The 26,814-nt window shown below is 44.0% G+C and overlaps 1 protein-coding gene and 2 long non-coding RNA genes across 5 annotated transcripts in view; all 3 read right to left on the minus strand.

Moving 5' to 3' along the window:
• The window catches only part of SHTN1 (shootin 1), a 59,860-nt gene extending 53,307 nt beyond the window's left edge, over positions 1–6,553 (minus strand). Inside the window, exon 1 of the mRNA XM_068688826.1 lies at positions 6,352–6,553. Within this exon, the coding sequence (XP_068544927.1) occupies positions 6,352–6,409 (58 nt within the window). The 5' untranslated portion in view covers positions 6,410–6,553. The remainder of the gene's footprint in view (positions 1–6,351) is intronic.
• A 448-nt stretch (positions 6,554–7,001) lies between these two features.
• On the minus strand, positions 7,002–26,769 carry LOC137859585 (uncharacterized). 2 transcript variants are annotated; one of them, XR_011098401.1, is made up of 5 exons: positions 26,687–26,769; positions 14,663–14,831; positions 13,677–13,760; positions 7,794–7,872; positions 7,002–7,696 (listed from the first exon to the last, which is right to left on the minus strand). It is a non-coding gene; the product is annotated as an uncharacterized lncRNA (long non-coding RNA). The 2 variants fall into 2 exon arrangements; XR_011098400.1 differs by lacking the exons at positions 7,002–7,696; positions 7,794–7,872 and adding an exon at positions 12,256–13,483.
• Positions 16,167–26,425, minus strand: LOC137859586 (uncharacterized). 2 transcript variants are annotated; one of them, XR_011098402.1, is made up of 3 exons: positions 25,577–26,425; positions 24,978–25,263; positions 16,167–16,330 (listed from the first exon to the last, which is right to left on the minus strand). It is a non-coding gene; the product is annotated as an uncharacterized lncRNA (long non-coding RNA). The 2 variants fall into 2 exon arrangements; XR_011098403.1 differs by having other exon boundaries at positions 16,172–16,330; positions 24,978–25,230.
• Positions 26,770–26,814: the final 45 nt, after the last annotated feature.

The following is a 26,814-nucleotide window of genomic DNA, read 5'->3' on the forward strand; positions in this document are numbered from 1 at the left end:
ACGACTGAAAAATGCAAACGCAGCCCTGTCCCACCCTTGACAGCCCTCCCCACGCGCTCCACAACCCAACAGCTCTGAAGCCATAAGCCCTTCAGGCACGAGAACAAGTCACCGCAAAGCACCCCACGAGATGAGCTTACACAACGCCCTGGCACCCCAGGTAACAGGCACAGCCGAGGAAGCCCTTCCCTCTCCTACTGCAGATCGTAATGCACGGTGCATTTGCCATGGCATAAAAACACAAAATCATCTTGCTTCATGCCAAGCTCAAGCTGCAGCCTTCTCCAGTGTCTTTTTACCAATGGCCACCCCTTACCGTCATTAATAATGATATTTCCTTCAATACAGCTAGCAAGCAGGAAGGTTCCAGTACCTTATTTAACATCTTTCTTCATGGAAAGCAACTTCTGGATGATGCTCCCATACAGATCCCACCTTTTGGATTTTCAGCATAGGTTTGTTAAACGCTAGTGAAGAAACTGCTCTTTTTACCAGGTCTAGAAACTGAAATAGTAATTTAAACATGACCACACATGTTTTCTGCTGTATATCAACTTCTCCACAAAGGCAGAAGAGAACTTCAAAATTAATGAAGAGTGCATGGAAAGCGGGTGGATTTGTTATGTTTATTTTTGCATTAAAGGTTGCCTTTTTTTTTTTTTTTTTTTTAAATAGGGATTTTATGCAAAGCTTTTCCAGTGCTTTATGTACAATGAAGTTTTGAGGCCACCTCAGAAAATGTCAAGAGCCTGGGTAAGGTTCACTGAAGCACTACCCTGCATAAAGGTGGTAACGATCTCCTCACTCTAAAGCTGTCGTAGGACAGCCGATACCAGCAGCAACCAGGCATCACTTCATACGCTGCAAATCTCAAATAGATCATTTAGCCTTGGAAACCTCTTTGGCAGATTAGAGGTGGTATCCTCATCTTGACAGACTGACAAACCACATACACTGTTTTACAAGGACTTGCCTAACCCTCCTCTGAGAGCCAGGAACTTCTCCTTAATCTGCAAAGGCTCACACAGCACACCTGAAAACTTGGTACATCTCATCTTGACTCATTCGGATTACACTATACTTAAATTACTCTAGAATAAAGATTAGTGGTGAGTGAAACAAACAAGTGAAGATGCTTTACCAAAGATGCTACTAAAATTCCAGAACATCATTTTCTTGAAAAACCTTCACTGTAACACATACTGACAGTAAAATTCCTATTTCGCAGCCACTAGTCTCCAGTGAACCCTGAAGAAGCATACTAAATCTGCATCAGATGCCTTGAGATACTGCTGTTTTCTAACACTGACTTCAGTTTATCCTTAACAGAATTATTCCTGATACACAGCAGTCTCATGGAAATAATTTAGTAGGGTCCCAATGACACTTCTTTGCTTCAGACAACCCTCATGCAGACTGAGGGCAACACGACGAGTTGATTTCAAGACTAAGGAAACAAAATATTTGGGAAGAGGAGAAAAGAAGAGAATATTTTGGGCTACAGCTCTTAACCCACCCAAAACACACTTGCAGCCAGCCTTGTTCTTATTTTAAGCTAGCCAAAGCACAGAACAGACAGCACGGGCAAGCACAGCCTGCTCCTCTATAACACGGCCTTGCTTGCTCACCAGCTGCTCCCTGGCCAGGACGGGCTGTCCTAGAAGCACCCATCAGCGGACTTCGTCGGTACCCAATTAAGCAGGTGGCTCTGTGTACCACAGCTCCCTTAATTATATCTCAGTCTTCCAATTTTTAGTTGTCTCCTGAACCTGGACTTGCACTTATTACTAAAACAAGGTCATGAGGGGAGAAGTGTGTAATGACTGTAATTGGGAATGAACCACCAGAAAAGACACCTTCAGGTAGAGAGCGAGATGGTGAGACTTCCCACTCTTTTTATAATAAAAAAGTTAATCAGCCTCCCTTCTAAACCTGCATATTAAAAAATAGGAAGAAGAAAAACCTTAGAAATGCTGCACTCCTATATTTTAGCTTTTATGTTGTAAACCAGGGCAGCCTTCAAGTAGCTTGAGATCCCTCCCACATCAGATCAGCCCGTAATGCTGCTTCAGCATTTCACCCTTACTTTATCAACAAGCTAGCAGAGCTGTCCAAAAAAGCAGGGCATTCTCCTTGCTGCTCCCTGGACCGCGTGCAGGCATGTCTGTGCGGGCACAGGCAGGAGCCAAAGCCTGCAGTGCCCTGGGTGAGATGAGCTATCCTAACGGAGTCACTTTGCTGGGAGAAGGGAATTCACACCTGGCCTTTGGCAGCTTTGGACAGATCCTTAAAGGGAGGAGGGCCCCTGCAGGAGGATGACACCAGAAGCTTCATCGGGGTGGCTCCTGCCACGCTCCTCATCCCAGCGTACTTGGAAAACAGAGAGTGGGGCCAAACCTGTTGCACAAACCCTCTCTCAAAAAGCAGTGATCTGCTGACGAGCAAAGCATGCACAAGACCTGGGAACTGCTGCCAGGAGTGAAAATAAAGGTCAAAGGACTGGATTTTTCCATTGTTCCCCATTTCCTGCACAAAGATCTTCTGCAAAGATCCCTTCTGCTAAACCCAGGCAAACCCAGCAGGATGCAGCATGGCATTGGTGGCACTTGCCACAGACAAGCTGTAAGATTCAGATACCAAGCAGTTCCTTAAAAGAAAGAAAAATCACACGTAAGAATATGAAGACAAACATTAAGAATGAATAATAAGTCAGATACCGCATCCATGTTCCCACATGCCTTAATTTTACTCAAATCTGTACAAGTATGTACTAAGATTTTTTTTAACGAGACTCCAAATATATATCCTGCAGTCCTACGGCTCCCTGTATGCCAGAAATGGAAAATAAACACACTATAGGCTGATAAAGCCTACTCAGCTCATACGGAAAGATTTACCTTCACAGTTTCTGAAAACCAGGCGCGGTTACACACAAGCAACTGAAGTGGGAAAAGCTTGTAGACGCTAACAGATGAAGAAAGCGTTCAAGCAGGAAGGGTTTTGCTCGGAAATTATGGCTACTGTGTACACAGGCACACACACAGGTATGTGGAAAAAATCTGCAGAGCAGGTGACTACAGAAGAGAACAGAGCAGCCAACAAGATATCCCACCCTGAGTAAAGAAATTCCCCTGGCCACAAAAGTTACTGCTCTGCCACAAAGACCAAGTCTGTCGAACTGCATTAAGAGCTCGTCAATATCATGTGCTGTGAAAGTGATATCCTAAAATAGTTGTGCCACACTGGTAGTCTCTCCTTTAGAAGACATATTCAAAGTTTTGGGCACTTATTTATTTATTTTTAAAGAGAATGAGCAGATCTAAACACCAAAAAAACATAGGTTCAATGTCTGGGGTTAGAGACTGGAAATCATCACACTTCACCAAAATAAGCCAACAAACACAAAATAAGACCTTGAAAATAGGTGAAGAAAATCATATTTAGTATCTCTGTAGTTAACAGTAGCAAAAAGTTGACACTAGTTAACTACAGTAATTTAGCAAAGTCACCAGAAATTTAACTGTAATAGTGACAAGTGTAGTTTTACGCAGGATGTAACTCCAGATGTTCTGGTTGCTGGCTGCTGTTTTCAATTGAATGAAGATGTGACCACAGCTGAATGCGTTTCTTTAAGGGCAAAGTTCTGGCAGTGCCAATCAAACCAAGGACAAACGAGGCAATCTTCCACGCTGGAAATCGATCACAGCTGGGGCAGCTGCTGGGCTGGTTTGCTGGGTCCTACACCGAGCCATTGGTAAGGCAAGGTTTTGCCCACCTCATTTTGTTTCCAGAAGCATTTGGTTTTAAATTAGAGTCTCACCCATAGAGATTATATGGGCCAGTTAAATGGAAAGATGCCCTGCTGGAGATATCACTGAGAGCACCTTTAGGTAACACTAATGTTTACAGCAGATCTGCTTTATCTGATTAAGCCATCTCAGAGCTATTTAAAGTATTGTTTGAGTTTTAGTTCTGTAAGTCCTAACTATCAACGCAGAGATCGTGTTTCTCCACGATGCTCACCTCAGACTCGGTAACAGAGCAAGCTGACGAAGGAGCAGTGTCAGGTGTCCAACTGCTATGCAGGACTTGGAAAATTCGGCACGGGTGAAAGACAAGCACATCACGCTCACAGACAGCCTCGGCGTCCTTGCCGCTGCTCAGAGCCCTGCCCAGCAGCCGAATGGATTTGCCCAGACACCAGTCAGTGTCACAGCTGCCACTGAGAATTGTGTGGCTGCCGTGAAACACCTGCCTCAGGTGCGATCTGCCGACCTTGCTTGGGAAAAGGATAAGCAGCAGTAGAAACGTTACAGCCATCAGGTACATACAGGCTGCTGCCTTCTCCTCTGCAGCTACCCAGCGTTACGTGCCAGGTTGTTTCTCAAGAGCAGGAAAACACCTCCTGAAAGAGAGCCTGAACCAGGGCAATGGAATGAATGTCTTCAAACTGCTTCATATCAACGGGCGTTATCCAGAAACCTGACAACAGGCCGGAATGTTACAGTAACCTGAAGCCATGTACCACTTTAAATGCTATAAATACAGGGCTCCTGAACAGAAGGTACACCCAGCACCCCAGGCGTTCAGGGACTGCAGATCCTTCCATCATCTGCACTTACTTTCAGAGTAATATTATCTATACCTGAAAGTGGAACAGAGAGAAAATTATAGCCAGCTATACCGTTACAAAAAATGCTTGCTACTCTCACAGCAAATTACTAACACTCCTACATTTTGGGAATGTCCATCAAGAACAGAGCCTTACAGGTCAGGATCTGCCTGTTAGTTTCTGTTTCAATAGATTAAGAGGATCTAGGACAGCCAGTGCTCGAGTTACAGCATCTTTCCTTTGAACTTACTCTTGGAGTCTCATAAACTTTCTTTACACACCAGTGGTGACTCAGCCTACCAGAGCAGAAGACTTTCAGATTTCATAACTGAAACCCCAGTCCCACTAAGTCAACAAGAAAATTCCAACCAATTTCAAGAAGCTAGGATTTCTCTGAAGAGTAACCCAAACCTGCCTTGTTAACGACTGATTATTGTCACTTTAGCAACTGTCATTTTGGCACAGAGAGCTCTTCTGGAGCCAACAGTACTGGAAGGAAGCAGTCACTCAGGAAAAAAAGCAGATTTTTAGCCTTATTTTTGTCTCATGGTATAAATATGACCATGCGTTTTAAACCACCTGTAATCCTCAGAAAGGCAGAATGTATCTGGAGCAGGCAATAATTGTGAGCTTCCAGTGCTGAGTGGATGGGAACAAGCAAAAAAAGAAATACCAAGGTCAGCGATCACAGATACCCACTTGAAGTTTGGTTAAGGGAAGCTCCTGTTTAACCAGACAAGGTAGAAGCTGTTCTAGACCAGCTTGGTTTAGAAGCAGGCTGAGCAGGGGAGGTAGAAAAATGGGCTACCTTCTGAGCATCCAAGCTCTTTTCCATGTTTTCTTAGAGAATAAGGAATCTTACAGTGTTTTAGTTTTCCAGCCAAGCACTGCACTGGTGGAGCTGACCATCCATAAGGCTGTAGCACAGTGACTCACACAGGGAACCTGACCAGCCTGAGACAAACACGTTTGGTTCATTTACACCAGAGCTACAAAGGCTCTGCAGAACCTCACGGCATATCAGGGCTGGCCCTGAGCTACCAAAGGGAAGTTTGCACATGGATTAGCCCTGGATCAGGAGGTGTGGGACGGGTTGGCGTGACAGCCCCTGACACACACCAGGCGCAGACGGACGCAAAGTTCAGACACAGCAAGGAGCTGCCCATGCAGGTAACCCTCCTGAGGAAGCTCTGTGGACAGAAGCTGCCCAGAACCTTCAAAGCTGCCCAGCCCTGCTGCTGAGGTGGCCTCCCAGGGCACTGTCACCTGCTGTCACCCAGTGTCACCCATCACAGCTGGTGGCGTGTCACCAGCCTGACAGCCAGGCTGCCCACGAGGTGTTAAAACCCAGGTTATCAGCCCCTCAGCCCATGCAAGGAGCCCCTCACCCTCCGCCCCCATCACTTCGGTGCCCACCCTGGGCAGGTGGGTGCAAGCAGGGCACCCCGGGGGGGCACCCGCAGCGTGTCAGCTCCCCCCCTTCAACCCCCATCTCCCTCGCTCCGTGCCCAGCTCTTTCATTTCGCTCAGGCTTTTTGTTTCTTCCCCTGCAGGGGCCTAGAAACGAGCAGAGCCCGGAGCGGAGCCGCCCCCAAGCCGCGCCCCGTCCCCCGCCGGCCGCTCCGAGCCCGGGGCGGTACCGGGGAGGGGGGGGGGGGGGGGGGGGGAGCGGAGCCACTGCCCCAGGGCGAGCCCCCCTCCCTCCCTGCTTGGAGCCCATCCCAGAGCCTGGCCCTCACCTCGCTCCTTGAGGCTGGCCAGCAGCTCCAGCTGCTTCTCCTCGTCCGAGCTGTTCATGGCGCTCCGCTCCGCAGCGCCCACACCTAGCGCCGCTCACACCTGGCACCCTCCCCACCCCTCCCCTCCCCTCCCCTTCCCCGGGCGGCGGCCGCAGCCCCGGGGCGGGCTCGGCGAGCGGCCCGGCCCGTGCCGGCTCTGCACATGCCCAGACTCCCGCGGAGCCCCAGTGAGCATGTGCGGGGGGCGGCGGCGGCACCGAGCTGCACCGAGCCCCGACACCGCCCGGCAGCGGCCCCGCCGCCACACGGCTCCCCACGGAGCGGCCGGGCGGGAGCAGGGCTCACCGGGACTCCCCGAGGGGTCGGGGGGTGAAAGGGAACACCCCACACGCGGCACCGGTTAACGACGGTTTTCGCACCCCTTCACAGAATCACCTCGGTTGGAAGAGACCTCCAAGATCACCTCGTCCAACCTCTGACCTAACCCTAACAAGTCCTCCACTAAACCATATCGCTGAGCTCTACGTCTACACATCTTCTAAAGACCTCCAGGGGTGGTGACTGAACCATCCTGGGCAGCCCATTCCAATGCCTCACAACCCTCTCAGTAAAGTTTGTGTAGAACAGCCGTCCACTGGGATTGACGTGCCACCCAAAGGAGCAGGGAGGGTGTAAAAGTACTCATTGAGCTTAGCATTGGTACCCAGAAAACCAACAAGATAAAGAAAACAAGCAAACAAAACACTTACATTACTGTTTCCAAGGTTCTTAGAGAAGCAACTGCAGGCCAACATGACCAAAACTTTTGGCCAACATCAAGGCAGAGGGCTTTGACAGAGACCCTGCCTCGTTCGTCTGAAGAGCACAGTTCTGCCTGCTGTTCTCCAGTGTCAAAAAGGAGAGGAGCCAGCCACAAGCTCTGCATTGAAACAGTGACCCTACCCAGCTCAGCTGAAGGCTGATATCAAATACACACTATAGCTACACTGCAGCACTTGGTTCTGCCCATTTTTTGTTGAACTTCAGAAACCCAAAAGCCAGAAGTTTGAAATAAAATTACTGCCCTTGACGTTAACGAGCCCAATGCTGTGCTACACCCCATTCACAGTGGACAGCACTAGAGTGAATTTGAGTGAATAGAGTGAATTTCTCAGTCACAAAAACTTTGTCAGTCACACTGAAGTTGTGGCCCACAGTAGTGGTCAACTGAACAACAGTCTTCCTATTGACTCTTTAAGCATGGGGAAGGCACAGCTCATCCATCTCCTTCCTTGGCAAAGCCCATAGATCACCACAGCAGTCAGAAAATTGCACATAGCCACAGACATGGCAGCATTTGAAATATCTGTGAAGAAAATGAAAAAGACCTCACTACAAATTGTTGCTCAGTCCATCTGCCTCCTCCCCTGACTGCATGCTCTACTCTTCCTGACCTAATAAACCTTTAAAACACAAAGAGACTCTGTATTGACATTTTACAATGTTATCTGTCCCAGGACAGTTAATAGCGTGTGTAATGTCCTGGAAAGGAGCACAGAGAGCTACGTGAGCTGTACCAGTGCCTCAAAGCGTGATATGTTCAGGTAAGGCATGTGGAAAGTTCAGAAGCTAGTCAGCTTGTTTTGAACTAGTCAGCACAAAACACATTTAACTGCACAAAAGTGAAATTATAAATCCATGCTCCTAGAGAGAGAGTCACACACAAAGAATGGGAAATTACCTTGGAAAACAAAGGCTCTGCAGAGGTCGTAGGAGGCAAAGCGTGCAAGTAATTACATACATGCTGTCGGTGAGGTGCTGCAGCAGAAGAACTGGATGTTCGCTTTCAACCGGAAAAAAAGAATTGTTCTGTGACATTGACAAGACCAAAATAATGATACTGTATCCAGTTCTTCAAAAGATGGTACGGAGTCATTTACAGAGAAAGCAAAAGAAAAAAGCAATCCAAGGTTTGAGGAGAGGGCTTTGCAATGAGAGACTGCAAACTCCTGGTCTTTTTAATTGAGCAAACAGGAAACAAATTATTTGATTATGTTAATTTCAGAGGAGAAAATCATTGGTACTTGAGGGCTTTTCAGCCTAGTGGAAAAGACTCAACTACATTCTGTGTCTGCAAACAGAAGCTGAACATAAAAACTACAAGTCAAGTCACACATCAATAAATGTTTCCATTTTGGAAGAACACAGAGGTCCTATTTAAGTCGTTGGAGTTCTGGGCTGACCTCGGTTTTGAATAGCCCCCACTTTAAGTCAGAGCAGTTTTGCCAGTGTTTTTGTTTTTAGCATCCTTTCTTGGGCTGCCTGTTGGCTTCCCTTCAGCCACAGGTTTCATTCCAACTCCCCTTCCCTTTGCTGTTATCATCCCCTCCATTCCCAGACCAATTTCTTTCATGCAGCGCAGTAGCAGGATTTGCAAAAGAACGATTGTAGGGTTGCTTACTGTGCCAAGACACCGGACATCTTCGTCTTGCAACAATGTTCTGTCTGTTGTGAGCTGCCAGAACAGCATAAAATCTCTTTGATATTCACAGAGACAGTAAGCCAATTCTTCCATTATTTTATTTATTTATTCAAGTTAAACTATTGTGGGTCAAAAGACTTCCCTTCCATAACTTCAATATTGCAGCTTGAGCATTGTTCTTATTGCTGTTATTCACTTAAACCTCCATCAAGTTACATTTCCTTGATAAGCGAGCATTTAAAGCAAGCATGTCCTTGTTGCAGACCCTTTTGGTTGCAACAGTAGAGGGATGCTACCCTAAAATTGTTCCTCAAAGGTATTAATCATTCATCAAGTACTGCCAAATAGGTTTCCAACTTTTTCAAGTTAAGAGTAGAAAAATGAACTCTTACTAATTTTGCTAATGTACTTGTTGTACTTGCTAATGGACCTTGTGCGCTAAGAGGACTTAACACCTCCAGTAGCATTTCCCCTGAATTGAATTCAGTTCATTGTTTCCAAGTTACTTTAAATAAGAGTCTGTAATGCCTATACTGTTCTGTGTAATAATGCCCACATTGTGATCTGATAGCTGATGCTGTAAACCATTAAGATCATAAAAAAAGTTTGCGCAGGCACTTCAAGCATCCAACATGGGATTTCACAATGTTTAAATAGGGATTAGGTAATTACTGCTTCCTGTAGCAGAGAAAGAGAAGCAACATTGTACTTTGAACATAAATAGCCAGTTTTTAGTCACAGCATTTCAAGAATATTATTTCTGCTTTGTTAAACTGAAAAGCTAAGTATAAATGTGTTTGAAAACTTGTCCAGTTCACAGGCAGCACCAGTACTGGGGGAAAATTGAGAACTGAGTCACTTTATACTGGAAAATCTGAGTTAATGGATGATGTCAAGTATATCCACATCCTTTTGGAGAGGAAGATTCAGACGGACTCACCATATTTTTGTTATTTTTATAGTTTTGTCACAGACTGTGACAAATTGAGAATCACAGGTAATACCTGGTAGGAAACATTTAAAGAAAATGTAATGAGGGTTAGAAGCACTTTAGAAAGTGGTATTCAAATTCAGATCTTGTCCAAAGTGGAGCAATGATTTTAGCTGGGTATCATTCTGCACAACTCTGTACTACTCTACACAATTGTGTACTACTCTACACATACACTTTTCTGTACATGCATGAGTAAAATGAGTGCATTGTTTGGGGAAGTTAAGAGTAAATTAAGGCAATATATTTCTGTAAATAAAAGGAATACTGGACAAATACATAAGACACTGGTTTCTTCCTATTGTGCTTAGTTGTGGTGGGACATCAGAGAGAAAGCATGCCAGCTTCTAACAGCATGCTTCTAATTGAAGTACAGGCCAGTTGGGGAGAGTCTGCAAGTAAAAAGGGTGTATTTGGGAAGATTATTTGTTGCAGAGAAAACTGAGGGAAAGAATAATATATAATAGTTAAAGATTATCACAAAGTTGTTAATAAACTGTCCTCAATAACCATTGGATTGGAGAATTAGTGCAAGGTTTAAACTGTAAGAGTGAAGACAAGAGGGGCTAGGTATTAAAAAAGGTTCTTTTAGTTTTTAGTGAAAGCACTGGAATAGGCTACAAGTGAGGGGGAAGGTGAAATCTTCAGAAGTTTCTAAAAGGTTTATAAGGTGCACAGGATCCTGCCATTCTGATTGCCTCTGTGGGTGAGAGCAAGTATCACTGCTCTGCCTCCAGCCCCCATCATCTACACCCAAGCTGACCTCATAAATGACCTCCCCTGCAGTTTTTCCAGTGCTTCATAAGCAATCCCATATTTCAAGGCAGGTTCACATACAGGTAGCTTAGTCAAAGGCCATCACCAGTTCAAGAGGGATGGGAGACAAAACTAGAGCTCAGTGACAATACCTCCTCTCTGCTGAATCTTTCAACATGGTAATTCAAGCCAGATATTTGGAGGGGTTTTCAAAGCTTGTGTTTAGAGGGATGATTCAATCTTCACAGATCTCTGCTCCCACCCCCTGTTATTCACAGATGATGTTTATAAGCTTTATTGGAAATAAGACTGACATTTGTTCAAAGCCCTTTATTGCTGTTCCCCTTGCAGCAGGACAACTTTACTCCTTGCACCTGCTGCTTCCTGGGCCATGCCCAGGTCTGTGTGGGCTCCGCTACTCAGGATGAGGCCATGGCTCAATTCCTGTCACACAGGGGCACTGACAGGGTCCCAACCTAGGTGCATCTTCTGGGGCAGCATCCCTGAGCAAGAACAGTGGGGGCAGCAGCTCCAGGCATTATCTTCTTGGAAACATAGAATCATAAAGGTTGGCTTCCAAAATCATCTGGTCCAACCATGACCCTACTACCAATGTCACCCACTAAACCATGTCCCTCAGCACCACGTCCAACCTTTCCTTGAACACCCCCAAGGACAGTGGTACCACCACCTCCCTTGGCAACCCATCCCAATGCCTGGCTGCTCTTTCGAAGTATCTCCTCATTTCCAACCTGATCTTCCCCTGTTGCAACTTGAGGCCATTCCCTCTAGTCAGTCCTATCGCTAGTTACCTATGAGAAGAGGCCGACCCCCAGCTCCCCACACTCCTCTTTCAGGTACCAGTAGATAGCAAGGAGGTCTGCCCTGAGCCTCCTCTGCTCCAGACTAAACAACCCCCACTTCCTCAGCCACTTCTCACAGGACTTGTGTTCCTTCACCAGCTTCATAGCCCTTGGAGCCTGGGACATGTTCCAGGGCCTCAATGTCCTTCTTGTAGAGAAAAGCAGCAGAGCTTGGCCACTGCTCTTCCCCTGCCCACCATTTCTGCCTGGCTTTCTTCTCAGGCTCAGCCCCTTCCATGACAGACTGGCCACAAGCCTGTCCCTGCACCTGTTGTTGGAAGAACAGAGCAAGTCTTATGTACAGACCCACGAGAACAGGAGGGGCAGTGCCAAAGAGCTAGGTACATTCAAAGCTTTTGATGCCATTCCCAGTTTCTCTTTCTCCCCCCCTCACTCTCCTGATCACAAGGCAACCTGGGACTTCCATTACCCCTTCATTTCTTCCTGCGTCTGCCAGGTTTTGATATTTCAGGAAGTATTTGCTCATCAACTTTTGGAATTTTTCCAGAGGTTCACGTTGCTAACTGCAGCTTTTTACTGAGTTGCTCCTACTGATTATATTTAACATGGTATACACGTGCATGTCCTTCCATCAGGGCTGCTCCCCATCTGTTTAAGCTCTGTGCAAACAATACAAGTATTTGTTTACTCATTACAACTTACACTGCTTTCCTGCACTTTTGTTACCAGAGATTCCCAGTATCATCACAAACACAGTAAAGATGAACAAATGCTAAGAGGAACAAAAATAAAATATTCAGGATTTGCCAGGAGACAATATTAGAGTATCAGTATTAGAGTGTCTTCTTTTCATGTAAGAGATTTTTAAAATAACATCCATGTGCATTAAAACCTACCTGCAGTCAAATAACCAGTGCACAGGATGGAACATGAATGATGTTCACTGTTCTAAGAAGCTGCTAAGATAGACAAAACCCAAAGGAGTCATTGTTTCCCCTCTACACTCTGCTCTAGAGGCCTTCCTTTTTTTTGCTCCTACCTACAGGAGCAAATGCTGAGGTGAGTAAGAAAAGCTATCCAAAGCAGGCAGCATGAAGGGGATCACACAGCTGGGGCCATATCAAGAAGTAAGAGAGAATCAAATCAAGATCACAGAGCTGCAATGGGTGAAAATCTGCATGTTATCTTCAATTTCACAATAGTTGGCAACTGTATACGTGGGATAATAATACAGAAACTGGAAGGTAAAGAAAAATATTGAAAGGCTTAATTTTGTCTTTCTTTGGGATCGATCTTAGTGAGATGTTGGGCACCTTCTGTGGTCTTCATAAAAATGCTCATAAAAATGAACAGCTCCCAACATGAATACATATCTCAGACACATAGATGCTTATTCCTGTTCCTTATCTGGACAACAAGTTTAATGGACGCAAAGACAATCTCACCTACATGTCCTAGCATCTCCAACAACAAATGGCAAAGAAGGGAGCAGTGGACCTGCTGTGACTGAGAAAAGGGCATTCTCTTCTGAAGCAGTGACATCCATCCATCCCTGCAAAGCCTAAAGGAATTCTTGAGGATTTGTCATCGTACTGTTGAGGAGAGCTGCCTTGTGGAAAGGGCTGTGGCTACAGGCTGCACTTACCCCCAGGGCATGACTACAGCCATATGTTTAGCACTTTCAGAGCAGACATAATTTGGAGGGGAGGGGGAGAAGGAAATATGAACTATGTAATCACTGCACAGATAAACAACTGTTAATAAACTCCATAAAAATTGAAATTGCAATAGTTATTTGAGTATATAATTGACACTATGAATAAGACTAAGCAGATTATCTGCTGAAGTAATGTATATTTTCCCATCAAACCAATCAGTGCTGAATAATGAGTAGCATAATATATCTGGGTAAATATAAGCACTTCTTGTTTCTCTAAGATGACAACTAACTAATCAACACACATTCAAACCAAAGTATAAGTACGATTAAAAAAAACCACACAGATAATATGGATTCATTTGAAAAACTTAACCATTTGATTAGAGGCACTGGCATGATCTTTCCTAGTTACTCCCTTCTAGGATGGCAAATACATCTATCTGCAGAAAAAGGCATTAAGTGATTGGAGGATAGATCAGAAGAAGATTCAGTTTTTAGCATAGCATTTTAAAATGCTTTAATTATGCTGTAATTAACAACCCCACATATTAAATTTACAACTATAAAATCTAACAAGGTGAATTATAACAACCCGCCCTCCAGAGCAGTACACCCTACTTTATGGATGCTCACCTCATATAATTTGGTTGAAATAGGTGCTCCCTTTATCTACGAGGACAGACAGGTGGTGAGGCTCTCCCACTGAGTGCTGAACACCTGCCAACACATGCGAGGACACATTTAGAGACAGCAAATAGCTCAGAAGTGATTCACTGTGTTCCTACCAGCAAAACAAGAGAGCTCATTTGCTTCCAGTCTGGCAGGAACAAATACCACGCTCTTGGAAAGCTGGAAAATGAAGCTGGGTCCTGAGATATGGGACCCAGTTTCACCAGTATCACACTGGGGTGGCTGTGCAAACCCCCAGCAGTTATTGGGGGAACTCTTTTTTCCTTTGGAGTTCTTTCCTGGTTTACTCCATAGCTCTGAATAAAATGGGCCACTAGAGCAGAGATTAAGAGGGTTTGTACAGGACTGTGGTGGCAAGAAGCATTTTGTCCTATAATTGTGCAAAGTCTTCTTAGAAACTAAATTACTGTGGTCACTACAGGCTGTTTAATCCAGTTTGGGAGGAGGAATGGCTCTCTGGCTTTGTCAACATGTCACTTCTCTAAAGCAGCTGCAAGATGTCTTTTTGCCATGGATGTTACACCAGTGACCAGAGTCATTGGAAACAGAACCAAAAACCTCTGACAGCTCTGCTGGTAACAGCTCTGTAGTCCAAGCTGGTTGCTCCTCTGACAGTTCCCAAATCTGTTCCACGTGGCTTCCAAGTGCTTCCAAGTCCAGCTGGAGACCAGTAACTAACTGTGTACCCAATGGGCCAGTACTGGGCCCTGTCCTGATTAACATCTTCATTAATTGCCTGGATGGCGGGGCAGAGTACACCCTCAACAGGTCTGCAGATGAGACAGGACCAAGGAGAGTGGCTGGTACAGCATAGAGGTGTGTGGCCTTCCAGAGGGACCTGGACAGGCTGAGGAGATGACAGGGACTTCATGAAGTTCAGCAAGTGGAAGCACAAGGCCCTGCCCCTGGGGAGGAACAACCCCAGGCACCAGCACATGCTGGGGGCACCGAGCTGGAAAGCAGCTCTGCATGGAAGAACCTGAGGATCCTGGTAGACACCAAGTTAAACCCAAGCGAACAAAGTGCCCTTGCCACAAAGGAGGTTAATGGTTTCCTGGGCTGCATCAGGGGTGTAGCAACGCTCTCTTCCATGGTGCTCTGCAAAGAGGAGAGATGAGCTGGTGAGGTTTCATGTGAACATACCTGCTTGAAGGACAATCTGATGTTCCCTGGTACAAAAGAAGTTACTCCACAGTCTTAGCAGCTGCCTGGAAATTCCGTAAACTGCCTGTTAACAAGTACCTGGGCTGCACATAGCTCATCTGCACAATTTAACAGCATTTACTTCCAATAGTCCCTATTCTGATCCTCCTAAACAGTTACTGTACGTTACCTGACGGGCTGTGTGATCATGATAAATGACAATAGTGAAGAAGCTATCCTTTTTTTCCTAGGAAGAAGGAATAATCTAACAGCTTGGGTGAAAAAAAAAATCTTAGCCACATAATCTTAGGCAAGTGCTCATCATTTCATTATGGAACAAGGATAAACTTAGATTTCAGTGTGCACAGATATTTTCCATGGGAGAAATCCTAGGGAAAGAACCCACTGAAACCTGATGAAGTGTCAATGAATAAAAAGTTATTCCTTGGTAAGTTACTCCTGAAGATGATAGCGTTATCTTGTTCTTTGATAAAATAACTAACATCGGGTCAAACGAAATAAAATTAGTTAGAAACTTAAGTGTGTTACTGCACAACAGTCAAGGTCTCCTGGTACTGATGATCATAGACATGTTAATAAACCACTCATTATGCATAGCTTTTAAATTCAATGCCAGTGTTATTTTGCTTACACCCTTACTACCCCCTCTGTAAAGTTACCTTCATAATTAATTTCTGCATGAAGGGCAATTCATTTCACTCATATTAAGCAATTTTACATCTTATGAGAAATAACCCAATGCCCTGTTCCTCAGCACACTTTCCATCAAGTATTTATGTGCAACTGGAGCCACTTTGTCTCCCTCTCTCCCCCCTCTCAGCAGATCTTTGCAAAGACCTCAACAGCAGTTGATGCTTTTGTTCCTGTTGCAAACTTGTCCACTTTCTGGTGCTTGCACTACCTCCGTTTTCACTACATAATTAGGGTCAGATGCTAGTTCCTTGAATTAAAGAGCATTTGAGCTCTCCTTCCAACAAGCCCTTCTACTCCCTTCTTGCAAAACAAAGCTGTCACATGCATTCTTTAGGTGGTGTTGGATTACATTACACCACTTGACCACACTCGCTGTGCTAAGATAATTATGCCAGGTATTTTGCTGATAAAAATCACCATGGCATTAATGTATGCTGTATAGCTCTGTTAACTCATGACAGTAGAAAATCAGGTACTTTGTAAGAATTTAGGCCCAGAGACAATGCTCAAAGTTGACATAAGGGTTCTCACCAGGTTAACTAGCATTTCTGGAAGTCCTTCAACAAGACAGAAGTAAAGGGACCAAGGAATAAATAAGTTTACTTCCATAAGTTAACAGACAAATTCTCCCACTTACACAGCTGTTCATCATCCTACAAAACCAAAACCCTTAGCAAGTTTTCACTTTGCAGGTGTGCCATACCACAGGGCAGCTCCTCAGGTATCCTCAAGCACCATTACTGGCAACACAATGAACAGAGAAATTATGCAATGAATCAAACCCATTCGCTTGGGCTAGAAATTCCAAGAGGTTTGTAAAGGGATGGTCAGGAGAAACATAAAATGTTCATTGTTTACTGAAATAGACTACGATATTGACTTTAAAATGACTTGATTTACCCCATTTAAATGAAATGAAGTTTGCATATTGCTTGGATGGCACCACATGCTATTTCTTTCACCAGAAGCAGTGTGTAGCATGATCTCATTCCACCAGTGTGTTCACTTTGTACACTGATCCTACACTACAGCTTAGTAAAGTGGATGGTAAATCATACCACAGCCACATCTCTGGAGCTGATCAAAAGATTTGGGGGATTAATCACACTTTTTAACTAACTTTCTTCACGTACTGCATATGAAGTGTTTTTCATCATCATAAAATGCAATCAAACTGCATGAAAACACTGTTCTAATGCAAAAATGAAGGAAGCCTCAGAAAAAAATACGACATCATACAAAAATGGAATGCAGCAATCTGGTAAATCAGTGTTCTCTCAAGGTGAATTGTTTTGTCAGCTGAGTGCTTGAAATGCTATCTAATGTCTCTGTGGAACTGGCTGAAAGAAACAACAGATGTCTCAGATTTTTGCCTTTCATGTCCTATTAAAATCAAAAAATTGAAAGGTAAACAAAGGGTTAATCATCATTTTCCTCTCCCTGGAAGAAGTTCCTGTGAACACCGCCTACAATATGAGGTGACAGTAACTGGAAGATAACTGAAAGACAAAAAGCAATTTAGATAAAGATGAGCATTAATAAACCAAAGGTTTCACTGGCAACAATATTCCCAAGGATAAAAGATAGAAAAGAGAAGAGAAATTCTGCTTCGTTCGGAGGAACAGCTTGCCGTGCCACTGCTGCCTTCAGCATAGCCATCTTGCATCATTACCCCCCCCAAAGCATTCAGCTGAGAAATTCAGGAGATGCTCGTGATCTGACTTGTGCTGGGTAATTCTGACTTGACTGTCTCATTCAGACCTGCACCTGTGGCCTCTGATCCAAATCCCTGATCTGCAGGGATGGGAAAGGTGTTACAAAGTTGGTCTAGAGCTACTTTGAGCTCCTAGTTCAAAGCTTTCAGCAGAACTTTTCAATACCATCACGTGTCTCCACCTCCTCTTACTTGCATCAGCTCCCCACAGTCTTGTATGCAAAACTGCAACATTTGCCCTTGTTAATTATGTGCTAAACAGGAAATATTAAAATTTACTTCCTATTGCTATGGTAGCCACTTACACTTGGCTCTAGGAGCCAAAACAACTGCCCCATCCCTTATTCTATTATTTTCCCCTTCTGTTCCTGAATGAAGATGGATATGTAATTTGCATTGGCTATGCAGAGCAGTTCCTGATGAACACACAAAGTGCAACCCAAGCAGCATTTCCAATCCCATAGTACAAATCTGGGAAAAAAAAAAAAAGAGTGAGCACACCGGTGGGATCAGAAGTCCTAGCAGTGCTCCCTGTGCATGTCCCTGTGCACTTGGCATCGTGTTCCTGCTGGCAGGCAGTGTGTTGCAGGATGCGCTGCGCTGCCCCGCGCACGATTCCCACGGTGGCTCCTTCAAGCTGCTGTTTCCATCGCCATCCTCCCCATCGCTCGTGCTGCTGCTGCACATCCGTAGGCAAAGGGCCAAGTGTTAAACTCTGAATCATCGCTGGCTTCGTACAGAAGTGCTCGACAAAACGTTAGAGAAAAGCAGCCGGTGCAGGAGATCAGCCTGTTCTGCAGTAAAAGCCACTTAAAGAAGACGTGCAGAAGTCCAGCTGAGATGCTAAATAACAATCACACTGGTTTTGCATTCCTGAGCTGAAATTCTGTAGAGGAGTTCACACAAAATGGCTTAGCTTTGATCTTACAAATGTTATTCTTCAAATAAAGAAGCTGAAGAGACAGCATTTCTTTCCCTGGCTGTTTTCGTTTAAGGCCTAGATCCAAAGGTGGCGACACCTTGGGCTGTGCTGTGCTAAGTGCCTCTGAACACTGACAAAACAGTCTTTAAACCATTCAGTGAATGATCTCATAGGTAGTGCCAAGGGCTATAGACACTGAAAAAGGTTTGGTTAGTGGATGGTGTACTCCAGCAAACTTTTACAGAAGGCTAACCTGGGGACTGTCATTAAGCAGGGCTTCAGAAAAATTAAAATATACATACTCCCTATGAAGACAGCACCATGTTTACATAAAAACATCTAGGAATCTGTGCCTGCTTTCAGACTACGTGAAAAGCAGGTCTCCTAATGTCAGGTACATGTCATTGTAAGGGCCAGTATGCCTTTGCTTATAGCATTGCCAAAAATACAATGATTTAGACTCAAGATTTCAGTGGCAAGTTTCTGCCTGAAGCTGTATTTTGGGATTATTTTGGTGTTTATATTTCTTTCTTAAGGTATCCAAAATAAGTGGCAATATCATCCCCTGGTTGAGAAGCTCTAGCATCTCACCCTTGCTCTTAAACACTAGCCAGGGATGCCTGCAATGTCCAGGAGATGCTTTGGCCACAGTTTGGCTTTACTATTCCTGTCTGCCTATCCTTCCTCCAGGTTTTAATATGCTAAAACTTAAAAAAAAAAAAAAATAAATAGCATCCAGATATATAACCTAAGCATTATCCAACTTTGAAGTGCTTGGAAATTTGTTGCCACAGCAAGCCTGGCTTGTCTTGCCTTATCTTTACACTTGAGGATGCAGCCTTTGTTACATGATCCCATTTTTCCCCATGGGACATGCCTTATTCCTTCCTCTGCCATAATTAACATTAGCCCTGTCCATCTTATTGCAAGAACTGGAAGATGGACAATTAAATACAAAGCCTATAAGAGGTAGTTAATGCAACATGCTATTAAAGTTTTGTTTTTTTTTTTAAAGCTAAGGTTACTGTTTGTTATCTAAGACCTTTATATTGTTTGCTGACAATACAATTCCATTTTCTACATTGAATGTAGATTTTTTTTGCAGGAATACAGGGAGGTAAGGTCTAACTTTAAGCATGGTTTTATGGTACAAGTTAAAAACATCCATCCTCATAGCAGTAAGCAGTTGCACATGTGAATTAAAAACAAAACTGAGTACATCAGGTGTTACAATTTATTTTTGCACTTTTCAAAACAAAGCATGCCAGCTCAGCAGTCCCAGGCAGAATAAGAAAGCATCACCTGGCTACTTACAGAAAACCCATCCTGCTTCCTAATACACCAGAAAGAAATACTAGGGGCAGCTCAATCCTACAAGAGCCACTTGAGCCTGAGCATGATGCCACAGAGCCCTGGTGTTGCAGAGCTACCTTTGAGCACCAAAACCACAGCATCAGCCAAGCAGGTAGCACCCTGGCTATGGTAGGAAAGAGCCCCATTTCCCACCGCGGGCTACCCTGTAGGACTACTCTCAGGAATGGTGCTCCATGCTCTTCTGTACATGCTGATCCACAGCTTCAGCATGTTTTCATTTACCATTTGGATTTTTAGGTATTTGAGACATCTTCACACTCAGTATGCAAGTAGCTTGTATTCCCATCAACTCCAAACCACCCAGGAAGGGTAGCCAGAGCATGGGGTAATAGCCACATGCCCTCTTATGTTTGATGTAATAATGCACATCTGCAAAGTTGTCCCTGCTGTGAGAGGCTTGCACAGCTCAGTAACACTGGCAGAGCTGTTCTGGTCTCTGCCAGGAGGAAATAAAAATCCTGTGGGATGAGCTTTCCCATGGCTTTCGTTTCTGGAGCATCCAGTTAGAGAAAAGCCCTAAAGATGGTGATCTCTGGAAAAAGCTGAGCATTTATCCACCCGAAGTCAGCTAAGGCCTCTAGGTGGTATTCTAAGACAAACACAAAATTGCTGCCCTTTCAAGGAGCCCGAGTTAGGTGCTCAGCATTGCAAATAAAAGATTTGGGTCTGAGCGCCCTTAACAAAGGATCTAATCTTGGCAGTTCCTCGGGGGAGCAGGAATTTGCAGTGGCAGGTGCAGGAAAAAGGAAGCAAAGGGGGAGCACGGCCAAGGGGGCATTAACCCCTCTGTTAGCCTGGGCTGGTGCAACACGCATTCCTGTCTCGTGGCAGGGTTACAGCTGCAAGTTTGAGCAGGGGGAGATGCAGAGCTGCCTCATTCCCTGCTGTCACTGCAGTCAGGCTGTCCTTCCTCATGGCCATCCTACAGACTGTGCTACACCCCCTGGTCCAGCTCCAGGAGCTTCGCAGACTAGCTGGTGGAACAGGCCTAGCATTCCCCTTCCTGACCTACAGCCACAACAGCTTTTGCTAAAAACCCTTCTGCTACTCCCAGCAAACACGAGCACACCCTCACACACGCCTGTCTGGAAACAGAACAGCCAAGGACAGGCAGCCTTCAGTGAACAGCAGATTTCTTTGGAACAAATGCTTGGCAAAAAAAACATTTATATTTTACTTCCATCAAGAATGATGTCTGCTTAACTAGCGTGCGCTTATCAAGCTGGTACAGAAGGCATTCTGGTGTGATTGGTAAAAAAAAAAAAAAAAAAACAGGCATTTGTGTACTGTGTGGGACACAGTCCAGCTTGACTAGGTGGTTTGAACAGCATGTTCTGCCCCATCAAAGCAGCACTCGTCTTGCACAGAGGAACTAGCTGTATTTTATGGAAGTAAGGGCAGATCCTCCAACCCAGCCTGCTGGCAGCAAGAGGCTGGGAACAAAGGCAGCGTGCTGAGGTGAGAGGCACTGCCTGTCCCGGAGAGCTGCCGCCGCTGCTCTCAGAGCTCCCCTCCCTGCAGGCTCTGGTGTAAGCACCACAGTCAGTGAGAAATCTGAAGCCCATCCAGATGTGATCAAGTCCTTGACACACACTAGTGAGCTAGTCCCTAATCTTACTTTTGCTGAAGAAACATGGACTGTACTCAAAAACCACTACAAATTCTGTTCCAGCGTCAACTCATATGTACAAGTCAGCAGCACAGACAGATGTTGATGCCTTTCAGCCTTTCTAGAGTTTTGCTATTTACACTAGCAAATAAGCCTGTCTGAGCTAGCAATCTAAAGATGAACAGTTTGGCATTTGAGTGTTCATCTCATCTTACATCACACTAAAACACGTTCCCATATACCCTGAGCTACTAAAAGTATCTCCTGCTTCTAATATTTTATGGCCTTTGTGTCTAGTCTGTACAGTTAATATCTAAGTGTGCTCTCAAAACATGTTAAGCTTTACTTCCAAGTTAAGAACCAACTGGCTTTTGCCAAACATTTGAAAAATCACCCCCTCAGCAAGACTACAGGAGAAAAATATCTTCAAACTACCCTGTGCTCTCCAGCTCTGATGTCTAGCACAGAGCCACCTGCCCCAGTGGGACTACATCAAGTTTGAGATGTCTACAAGCATTCAAGCAGTACGAGTTGGACAGAAGTGAATCTGATGAGGGAGTGGGGGTGGAAATCTAACAAACAAAAGGTCAGATCAGATCACATTAGGAATGAGCTCAACGAGGCAGGCAATATTAAACAGCCGAGTAAGAATCAGCCTTCTAGTGTGTACTTTGTCTCCCCCTGCCTTTCTGCCCTCTTCACTTCTTCCAGCTGCTCAGCAAATCGAAGCCATGACTGGTGCAGTATCTTCCAGCCACCAGGGTTACTCTGGTCATGATGCCCACGCTTTGGAGCTGGGACAGGGATTTCCCACCTGGAATTGCTCGGGGCTGCGTTCAGTAACCAGTCACTTGTGTTACAATGGCACCTATCCAGCTCTAGCCAAACCCTACACTCATCCTAGCTGCCACACAGATGTCTGGAGATGGTTTATACCAATTAAACCTCTCCAGCCTCATCCACCTCCAAAAAAGTCAGCTTCAATAGATAATGCAAATAGAAACTGGCAGAAAGGAAGCGCTACCAGTACTGTCATTAGACAGCCTCTGATGCTGTCTTTCTGTCTCCTGTTGCCTATCAGCAGCCCTTGGGCTCAAGGCTCTGGGCCTTTTGTCCTTGCTTTGGCACACTCAACATGTGGGATTCATCACCCTCCTAAGGGTAGCATCTGCTTTTAACTATGCAGGAATTCTATAAACCATTGTTATTATTGCTCCAAGAGAGGAGAGCTATTGGCATGAATCACAGGGATGAACTGAAAGAAGATTTTTCAGGATTAATAGGTCTGAAATGTTTCTGACAGATCAGTTAAAAGATGCATTAAGGCAGAGTATAACTCTCATCTAGCCCAAGAATTTCTTTTCTTTCCTTGACTTCTACCCATTGGAGCAAATCCAGAGCCACTAAGTCAGCTTGTTGACACACCAGGGCAGGAGTAACTGAAAAACACTAGTAAAAATACATCATACAAGCTCTGCAATAAAATTCTCTATCTTAACTCAAGATCACTGATATTTACAACAGTCATTCTTCATCATTGTTTCATAGAGTTGCTCAGTATTCTGGGGAGCCAGGAGCCACATGCATTTTAGATTATTCTTATTCAAGATACAAGTGCATCTCTATGGCCATTAACTTGGAGAACTATAGCCAGGGAACAAAAATCGGCTCTACCTTCCACTAAATGAAAATAACCAAGATAACTGTAGTAGTAGTGACAGTGCTATTGAAATGCTAGTATTATAATGAGAACAATTGCCTTTCCACTTTGTTATGATACAGAGAATTTAAGTGATGAGAGAGGTATTAATAAAGGGCAGTTTCTCTATCAAAGCCCCCAGACTGCCCTCCTAGGAGCAGGGAGAGACCCCAAATTACCTTGACTAAGATTGTTGTGTGCCTCCTCTGCCATCAGCAGGTGCTCATACACAGCCAAGACTGCAGCATTTCATTTGCCTTCACTCAAACAATACAGTCAAGCTTGAGATGGTCAAGCTGTCGATGCTTCATCTCCCCTAAATAAGACCACTTATCCTATGCAGCAAGTTTACTTTTATGTCATTATGGAATCCCTGGACACTTACAAGTATGAAGACTGCATTGACTAATGCTTCAGCCAATATTCTGTGTATAGAGTTCAAAGTTAACTGCATGACTGATTCATGCTGAAGGAGGACAGCCTATTATCCATCCTGGGAATAAGTGTAGGTGCTGCATAAACACACTTAGCTGCCAAATACAAACTGGATTATGGTTTTATTCTTATATAAATAAAACCAACTCTCTCCCATAATGGTAAACAGGAACAATATTTAAAGGACCTAAAGTAGGTGATGAGCAGTCTCAACCATTTTACAAAAGCAAATGTAATAATAGAAGAAGAGAGGGGTCTTATAAAAATATTATAATGAAAATGGCATTCAGAAATCCATTAGCAAGTGACTGTGCTTCATCACAGCACTAGGAAAGTATTTTAAATGTAAGCAAAGATCTTTGCTTTTAAAATCCTTAATGAAGATGTAAAGTACTAAAAGCCACTGGGAAGTCTTAAAAATGAAAACAAGACCTTGTAACAAAGCTAACACCTTGGTTCATAATGGATTACAAGTCAATACTGTTGTTCTTGCCTACATTACTGCAGACGAACATTGAGTGAATGATACTATAAAACTCACCTACATTTCTTTCCTTGGCCTCCTTATTTCTAGTAAGATTTGCTTCATTTATTGATCTCTGATGGGTACCATAGCAATGGATGAAACAGGACCATTTAAACTGCCTTTTATTAAGATAAACAAAATGCATACTCAGTGTTCTCAGTGAATACTCAGAACACTAAGAATACAAAATAGGCACTGAAAAAAATGTAAAGAGTACTTGCAGAGGATTGGCTTTTGAAACCTAGATAGTCTGCACTTTTGGCAGGAAATGCAGTGTTAATTTCTAGAGGCAAAACCCAAACCATTTTGCAAGAGAAAGTTGGGGCTTACTAGGTGCAGAAACTCCCACTGGGGCAAAGGGATCCTGTATCCTATAGCAACATCAGAAGTTTAGGTGGTGAAGGCACTGCCACTTAAATACTTCAAATCTTGCAGCAAGAGGAAGCTTTTTCCCCAGTGACTTACAATTCAGACAAAACCTGTGATTTTTGGTATGGTTGCTTTTTTTTTTTTTTGACAACTGCTCACTTTCTGTCATTTTGTTGTCAAGTATGGCTATATCGGGGTGTGTTGTGAAACCACTGGAGCTCTGAGGCATGCAAAGGGCAGTTTATAACAGCAGAGCTTCACTTTGAACAACTCATTCAGTAGCACATTGTTTACTCTGCCACAATAAGGAAAAGAAAATTCCCTGGAAGTTTCAGAGACCTTTAATTTCATGGCAAAGGGTAAACTAAGTGAGGAAAAAGACACCTGAAGAGTCATTTGTTAATGCAAACCACAATTACAGGAAGAATAGCTTCAGAGGAAGTGGTATCTGAGAAAGGAGGGACCCACGTTTTTAAAAGCATGCATCATTTACTTCCAGGTTTGTGTTGCATTTGAGTCTATTTATTTACTGATGCAAGGACACGGTCTCAGCTTCTCTGGACCACTTGCAGGTATGCTCAGGCTGCAGTATATTGCACCACTAGGCAAATTAGAACAACAGTCATACAAACAGCAACCAAAAATTAATGACATCGTTAAACCTGAGCCGCAGGACATTTACAACAGCAAAAAAAATCCCTGAAAATAATCAGCTCTAGAAGAGCCTACATGGTCTTACCTTTGGCTGTCATTCCATCAGAAGTCTGATATACCTCTGGCCTCCCAGGTCACTTTCTGATACAAGCAGTATCTGTTCTTATTTTGCACTTTGAGTAGGTATGCAAGTAGTTCAGCCTCCTTGCACTTGTTTGCAGTGCAGAAAAGGTTAATATCCAGCCCAAATTAAAGTAATGTTTTTGAGCTCCCAATTATCTTAGATACAACTAGGTACACATTTCTGAGGTGAGAGAAGCCAATGTAAGAGCACACAGCTGCAGAAAGGATAAGTAATTTTCTTCCTTATTCTTGAAGAAAAAGAAAAGCCAAAGTCTCAAGTGTAACAAAGTTGATGAATTGTGGCATTAAAGAAGTGGATCTTGCACATGAATACAAGAGATTGCAGTAGGCATTTAACATTATGTAGCTGCTGTTTATGCACTTCACAACTTAAACAGCAAAACATATAGGCACTGACTTCATAAGTTAGCATAATGATTTCATACATCATAGCTATTATAAAGCAATGCACCATTTGCTTTGTTTTCTGTCAATGCCCAGCAGTAACTGGTCATATATTGATCTCTTTCTGCACAGGAGGAAAGTTAACAGAAATCTTACCTGGGAGTCAAGCATACGACTCATTTTTAAATGGTTGGTAAAAAGTCCTCAAGTGAGCTATGTAAGCCTCATGAATGTTAGTGTGCATTTCTTTAGAGATTTGAGTTAGTTCAGTTAATTTTTGCCATTCCAAGTTTACTTCACCATTTACCACACCATGTTACTTTAACAGCTCAGATTCTGAAGTCAGGATAGGCAGAAAATTCCTTTTTTTCCCCTCAACCCAAAGCTCTTTATACATAGACACTCTGGCCTGATCCTCTACTGCACAGGAAGCCTGAGCTAAAAGACAACATCCAGGATGCCCTTTTCAGCCCTATGCATTATCTCACACCTTGCCTTTCATACACTTATTAAGCTTCCTTTTAGGACCAGGTAGGTGCTGCTTGTTCTTACCCTGATTACAAGGCTGCACAGATGCTAAGCCAGTGGTTAGAAGGTACCTAACTAGCTATTCATTGTACCAACCTCACCTTGTAGCTTAAGCAGCTTTTTTCCCTTGAGGCTCTTTTCCATGCGTACATGTGAAGAGCAGTAGTTTCCCCGTTTCCATTCTCATTTTGATAGGATGAGCAAACAAAGCTTTTAGTCTCTCTGAATCATAGGCTCCCTGTTCACCAAGCATCTTCTAGCCCTCTGCTTACTTGTCACACTCCCTTATTCCTTCACACAATTGGTTCCTTCCTTAGCAGGAAAACCCAGCTCAAGTACACCTCCTTCCATTCACTCTACATAGGCACCATGACCAGCAAGTGCCTGGCAGGAGGTGCTCTAAGCTTGACTCAAATACTTGGGTGTAAACACCTCTGTGCTATTAGGGTCATGGTGGCATGAAGTACAGGCCCTCTCTTTTACCTTCATACTTAGTTTCCAGAAAGGTACTGCTTGCTTAGGACCTCTGCTCAGGGGAAAGAGGCCTTCCAGTTCTCCACACCTGGGGCCTCACTACAATCCTTTCCAGAGCCCACTCTCCAGATGCAGTCAGTAGCAGAAAGTTCATATTTTTTATACAAAACTGCCTATTTGAGATAAACTGCAATGTATAAAAGACTAAGGAGCCATAAACGATCCCAGTAGTTAAGATAAAAATTAAGACCAAAATACACCTACCAGTGACACAAAGGGATACAGAAATCAGCCAAAAACACAGGACACCAACCAGGGAGATACTCAAACCAAGCTGAGACAAACCAAATGAAAATAGGCCCCTCTGTGGGGCTGCTTTAAATACAGTCATG

This window comes from Anas acuta, chromosome 7 (assembly GCF_963932015.1).
Source record: "Anas acuta chromosome 7, bAnaAcu1.1, whole genome shotgun sequence".
Taxonomy (NCBI): Eukaryota; Metazoa; Chordata; class Aves; order Anseriformes; family Anatidae; genus Anas; species Anas acuta.